Source organism: Trypanosoma rangeli (assembly GCF_003719475.1).
Source record: "Trypanosoma rangeli strain AM80 chromosome Unknown Tra_15.4_contig_00116, whole genome shotgun sequence".
In the NCBI taxonomy this organism is placed as follows: domain Eukaryota; phylum Euglenozoa; class Kinetoplastea; order Trypanosomatida; family Trypanosomatidae; genus Trypanosoma; species Trypanosoma rangeli.
In genome coordinates this window covers 1-6,275 of record NW_021705860.1, presented here as the reverse complement: position 1 = coordinate 6,275, position 6,275 = coordinate 1, and the positions used below count along the sequence as shown (strand labels likewise).

Below are 6,275 nucleotides of genomic sequence, written 5' to 3'. Positions count from 1 at the left end.
CTCTCTCTCACTCCTTTTCTTCTGGTTGTTTGTGTTTCGACGGGAGCATCACACTAACCCACATCGCAGCAGCACTGCGGCTTTTGACTGGCTCTCAGTGAAACAGCAAAAACCCGGAGGTTCTCTACCGACAAAAGGGGGAGAAAAGCAACGAAAGGGGCACGACATGGGTGGAAACACATGAAGGGAGGCGGCGTGCAGGTACCTCAACAAGTTTTTTTTTTAAAAAAAAATCGAATAAAAACACAAAAATTAACAAGGAAGAAAGAAAAAATGAAGGTGAGGAAAAAAAGGTAGACACCCAAGAGGTTCGCACAGGCCCCAACCCCAAAAAAGAAGAGAGAGAAACGAAAAGGAAGTACATTAAATCATCATAGCAACAGCAACAAGAATTGGTTCTAATTATGTTCTGAAATCCTGTCAACAACGTCAGTGAAAAGCATGCTGGGCTACAAATGCCTTTACTTGTGAGAGTGAGCACAACGGGTTCGATAGGTACTGCTCGGGTGAAGATTCCCCTCGCAATGTTGCAGAAAGGGAGCTATGACACGAGCAAGGCTCAGTGGTGGTTACTGGCAACGCAGCTGTGCCCAGCGGCCGCCCCTCAACAAACGCCGCATTCGTTGATGGGGAGCAGCCATTCGGTTGTGACGGCGTGGTGGCGGAACTGCTGGATGAACGCAAGGATACTGCAGACGCCTGTAATAAACTGTTTTCATATTCGAATTTTTGACGAAGCACGGCAGCGCGTCGCTCAGGCCAATGCACACAAAGCAAAAATGGCTCACCTTCAACTGGGGGTAGCAACTGTTTATCTTCCAGGGTCGCAGAAAGAAAATATTCCTGCAGTAAGGTCTTTTCCTCCCCAGATACACGGTTGCTACAACTCCAATCACCATCTGTTTTGTCCTGAGAGTCTGCAGCAGGGTTATTATGTGTCTCAGCCTCCTCCACGACGGCGTCAATAAAATATACAGACAAATAAGGCACCTGCTCATCCGTTGCTGCCACCGCAAAAGACTCCACCGAGGTGGTGGCTGGTGTCACAGAAGCATAAGCATCTGAGAGGAGTGTCAGGTGATGCGGTCCAGGCCCCTGCTCAGATGCGCAATGGTCTGTAGGAGCCGAAGATTCCCGCAACGATAGCATCAAACGATGTTCTAATCGCCTAGCAAAAAGACACATTTCTTGCGACCACCAGAGACTTGCTTCCTGTAGAGCAGTGGCACAAAGCTTGTGAAGTTCCGGTGAAACTTTCCCTGTGCCACAGAGCAGGAATAGACACCCTCCCTCTGCAAGAAGCGACCGTATTGCATCGCAAGATTCAGTTAGCGAAGTGAATTCTTTCGCCACAGGGCAGCGAAACGGAAGTTGTGGCAAACTAACCGGCTGCTGTTCTCTCCACGGAAACCTTTTTGCCCCATTATAGCGTAAAACCACCTCCTCTCCTCGAGGATCTGCGACGTGGAATGTGAGGGTCGACGGTGGCTTTGGCAAGGCGGACCCATTGGCGGGCCCTGAGGCATCGTGCCCACGCTTCACCGCCGTGACAACAAGACGAGGGAAGACAGAGACATTAAAGAGCTCCAAACATGTCTCAATCATCTTTCTGTAGACGGGTCCAAAGAGAGACGAAACGCATAGCCACGAGGGCGGCATGTCATTGAGAAAGGAATAGAGTGAACTCTTGTCAGTGTCACAGCTCAGGTAAAGAACCTGAAGATGAACAGGTTGCCCCCCTTCCTCCTCTTCCGCCTCCAATTCCACGCGCTGTTCTGACTGCCGTTCCGGTGTTGATGCTGGTAATTGCTGGTATCGAAGATGTGAATCCAGCGGTGAGAAGGAATGTGCTGTTTCTCCGCCCATCTGTTTGCTGGATGCCTTTTCCGGCGCTCCCTTGCCCTCCAGATTCACATGGGGGCTGATGCAAAGGAACTTTTTCCTCTTTGGTGACTGCAGCGGTGTCATCAAAGATAAACTTGAGGAGAACCCCCGTGTCTCGCTATCGAGCAGACTTGCGCTGCGGTGGGAGTCGCCGTACCCTTCCATCTGGTAGGAGAGCATACACTGCTGCTCAAGTGGTAAATCCCCACCCGAAAGGGACATGTTAAACGTCTTACGCCCCATATCCCAGGAACCTCCTTCTTTGTTTCGTTCCCCGTCATTACCGTCATCCTCATTGCCGCGATTAGTGGCAAGCCAGAAGTGGTGTAGTCGCGGTAACATCTGTCTCGACGACGGGTGCCAGTCAGCACCAAAATAAAGGGCCACATGGGTTGCCCCATCTAAGCAAGCATCGCACGTCCCGCATTCCTCGCCTTCAGGCATGTATTCGGGTTCAAACAGAAAGTCATCTTCAAGGATGCTCCCAATGCGGCGAGCATGAAGAATGAGGCGCCTCAGGAAGGATGAAACCGAAAGCATGTCCGCAAAGCATTCCGGTTTTGTGCCGCTATCGCTTTGCGTCTCGTCCAGACACCACGGAAAATCCGAGTGGAAACTGGCGTCACGACACTGTTGCTTCGCTTCACAATTCATCAGCGGACGTAAATGATAGTTTTGCATCACATCGGACTTCATCTCCCGCTCAATGTGGCTAAGTGCGTGGGTGGTCAACAGTCGTCCAGCAGGGTCAAAAAGCAACACGGATGGCCAAGAACTAACGTCAAAGTTTTGAATGACTTGCCGGTATGCACTTGAACTCTCCAAAGAAAACCACCCACCAAAGAACGGGCTTCTATTGCATGTTCTATTGAGTAAGGCATCGAGATTGGGTGTAGAAACGCCCAGGAACGGTATTACCGTATCACTCTCTCTAGTTAGGTAATCCATAGAAGGAGGAAAAGCATCGCCCACAGCATCGGTGGTGGTCGTGGTTACTGCCATGGTTTGTTGCTCTGTTGAAGCATCGCTTGTCAGTGGATCCTCTTCCGGGTCACCGGGCTGACGTACTTCCAAAACAACAATGGGAACTACAGGCTTCCTCTCTTGTGATAAAGTCGCCGTTAATTGACAGATCAGAAGTTCGTAAAAAATCGACAGTTTGGTTCTGGTGCGCTGGGATGTGGCGCCTGCAGAAGTGAATGCAGTAGGGCTTAGGTGCGTGTTTTGGACAGACGCAGGTGCTCCTGCCGCAAGTGTCGACCCTGCCGCAGAGACGTCCACCGGAGGCATATTTGGAGAGGCGCATGTGGAAAGAGAACGGTTTCCTGTGCATAGTGTCTGTGAACTCGCTGCGGAATCTTCTGTCTGCTTATAGACAGCAATGCCGTTGCCTGTAGGGTCAGCCAGATATAACAGCACGTACTTCCCATGCAGATATGTCGCCGGAACGTAGTCCACCTCCTGAAGCATGTCTGCTTCGTCACAGATGCCACCACACTCGTCACACTCTGGTCCCTGCCGTGACTCCATCCCGCTGGCGCCCTCCCCCCCTCGACGCATCACCCTTTTGTGCTTGACACCACCACCCCTGGCGTTGTGCCTCTCCAACAGAAAAGACCCAAAGAGATGTTGCATCTTTCCTTTTTTTCTTTGCGTGTGGGTGGCGGTGCGTAGTTTTTTTTTTTTATTCACTTTTGTTTTTGTGTGGTTTACCCACCCCTTTTATTATTTTTACTTCTGCTTTTATTTTTTAGTTTTCGTTAGCTTCCTGCTGCGCTGCGGCGCTCCACTACAGCACTGCCAGGCAAAAGGCACAGAAATAGGCGGAGGAGGGGGCACAGCCTCGGCGACGTCGCAAAGAAACCACGCACCAACCACGCAGCGGCAGCGAGGGGCGACGAAAATAAAAAGAAAAAACAACAATATACGAACATTCCAACGGCCCCACATACGCCAGAGGCAGACACCCACACGCAAAGGGTGCGTGAGGGGGGAAGTGAGGAGGCGAAGCAGACATCAAACCCCCAAGCACAAGACCGCATCGCGCCCCCTCCGCCTGTCGCTTCCAGAATACTCCACCAGTGCTCTAAAACCCCGTCGGCTCGCCCCAGACGTTCTTTTGAAAGTGAAAAAGCACAAACAAAAAAACCATATGCTGAAACAAAAAGAGAAATAAATAAACATCTGCTTTCTCTCTCCCCCCCCCCCTCCCCTCCCTCCCTCCCTCCCTCTCCCGCGGGGGGGTACTGACTTCATACATCCCTAGCTTTTACTGTATATATAAATATATATTACATGTGAGCACACACACGCAAATCCAGTCTTTCACTGAAAGTAAATAATGTACATTAGAGCATGCTCTTCCCACCCACACCAGCGGATCATACTCATAACTTCAATAAACTTCCTTTTTTTTTCCCTTTACGATTTGTTTGCGCCTCAGTTTTAGCGCTATAGCCGCGTCCCACGCTCTCCACCTACTGTCTGAGAAAACGCGTCACCAAATACGCAAACTTCTCAAACGTTAGCTGCCCGTCCGTTGCAATGGCCTCCACATCCCGCGCAAATTCCTGATCCGCCTTCTCTGTCAGGCCAAAGCCACGGTCTAAATTCTTGATGGTTTGTAGGAAGGGCACCACGCCAATGGTGCCGTTTCGCGCGACATCCAATATTTCAAACCACTCCCACAAGTCGGCCTCATCGAGAGGCATACCGGTGAGATTCAGCACCAAACGCATTGTGCTAGTATCAGCCTCCGTGCCAGAAAGGCACTCTTCCCCACGGGCCAGGCGCAGCGCTTGATAACCGCGAGTGCGGAATAAGACACTAGGTGCCTGAGAATCATTTTCTCTCTCTTCCCCATCAACGCTAGCGACAGCAACTGCCCTGTATTCTTTGGGTGGCGAGACCTCATGTTGAGAGTTGGCATCAGCAGCCCCATCATCCAGTGCGCCTGCCGTAGATTGACTGTGACATTCTGTGTGTGGCTCTGACTCGTCCCCCGCGTGCTCCGTACGGGCAGACACTAACGGCCGCTCCTTCAATAAAGATTTGATCATGGCGACTGTTTCTGACGCAGAATTCAACTGCAGCTTGGGCTCAGCCAAGGCAACGTAGCTGCAGTCACGTGATCGCACCTGCAGCGCCGGGCCGCTTAGCAATCGACTTGTCAGTGGCCCTGGCCCCTGCTTCTCCTGCTCTTCTGCTGCCAGGGTAGCCCCAACCTCCTGCGCAAAAGCCTCCTGCTCCATCAGGGTCGAGCCACGGAAGGTCGTTATCAACCGCAGAACCCGCTCCTTTGATTTCGCATCAAGAAGATTAAACAAACGCTTAGGGAGAGAAGCGTCCACAACGCCAACTTCGTTGTTTCCATCCAATGCTGTTCGCGCCGCCGACCGTGTCATTGTGTGTGTGTGTGTGTGTGTGTGTGTGTGTGTGTGTATGCTTGTTTGTCGTTTCCCGTGATTACTTTTACTCTTTTTCCTCTCCTTTCCTTTCCCCGTCACCGGCGTAGATGGCCAGTCGGTACCAGAGGCGGGCGGAAAACACAAATGGTAGAGGATGCAAGAGTCATGGACGCAGAAAGAGTGAGGAAACAGGGGAAAGGCACCATCGCCCCGTTCCAGAGGGCACTCACGGCCGCTCTTGCCGCTGTTGCGTGCTCTTTTCCCACAACCAAAAAAGAAAAAAAATCAAAGCATTAAAAAGAAAAAGTGCATGTCCCCAAGCTGAATGGATGCTCTCATTTTCGGCCAAACATATTTCTTTCACATCTTCCTTTTTCCGTTTCTTGGCCTTGTTCACCAGTACTTTTTCTCGTCCTTTTCCCCCTCCTCCATTCCCGTTGTTTTTGCTGCTGCGTCATTCCCCCTTCCCTTCTAGTTCACTCTCCCTTTCTGCATCCAGTAATCAATTCACTGCTCTAGCTGCTTCCCCTCCGCACGACTTGGTGTCACGCAGGCACGTGGCCCTGGACAAGGGAGGGGGGGGGGTACGGCAGTTGGGGCACTTTTAGGCTGCGAAGCACGGTGGCCTGCGGGAACCGTGGAAAGATAGAGACAAACCAAATATATGAAGAAGGTTTTAAAGAAATGGATGACATTTTTTTTTGTTTCGGTTCTCTGTCCCTTTCGGTCTCTTGCTGGACACATCCAGTGTAGCAGTTGAGCATATTCACGGTCCTTCTCTTTACCTGTTGGGATCTTTTTTTCCTGCTTCATTCTGTTTTTATTCTCTACGATCCTCCTCTCTTTTTTCCGTTTTCATCTTCTTTCAGGCGGATTTTTTTTTTTTTTTTTTTTTTTTTTCCTCCGCTTAGTAATATGCTTAAGTTCGGCGGGTAGTCCTGCCACACTCAGGTCTTAAACAAACAAGAAAAAAAAAATATTTTT

General features: G+C 50.6%; 2 protein-coding genes and 1 pseudogene across 2 annotated transcripts, besides 4 other annotated features; all 3 read right to left on the bottom strand.

The window, feature by feature from the left end:
* Nucleotides 1-97: 97 nt before the first annotated feature.
* On the bottom strand, nt 98-365 carry TraAM80_04116 (hypothetical protein; annotated as a pseudogene).
* Nucleotides 366-429: 64 nt separating this feature from the next.
* On the bottom strand, nt 430-3,519 carry TraAM80_04115 (uncharacterized protein; the record flags this gene model as incomplete). Its single annotated transcript, XM_029381059.1, has 1 exon — nt 430-3,519. One exon carries the CDS (start codon nt 3,517-3,519, stop codon nt 430-432), a length of 3,090 nt encoding a protein of 1,029 aa, XP_029239085.1.
* Nucleotides 3,520-3,606: 87 nt separating this feature from the next.
* Nucleotides 3,607-3,642: a sequence feature (A-rich).
* A 433-nt stretch (nt 3,643-4,075) lies between these two features.
* Nucleotides 4,076-4,115: a microsatellite.
* Nucleotides 4,116-4,361: 246 nt separating this feature from the next.
* TraAM80_04114 (uncharacterized protein) lies at nt 4,362-5,288 on the bottom strand (the record flags this gene model as incomplete). Its single annotated transcript, XM_029381058.1, has 1 exon — nt 4,362-5,288. One exon carries the CDS (start codon nt 5,286-5,288, stop codon nt 4,362-4,364), a length of 927 nt encoding a protein of 308 aa, XP_029239084.1.
* Nucleotides 5,289-5,325: a microsatellite.
* An 840-nt stretch (nt 5,326-6,165) lies between these two features.
* Nucleotides 6,166-6,191: a microsatellite.
* Nucleotides 6,192-6,275: the final 84 nt, after the last annotated feature.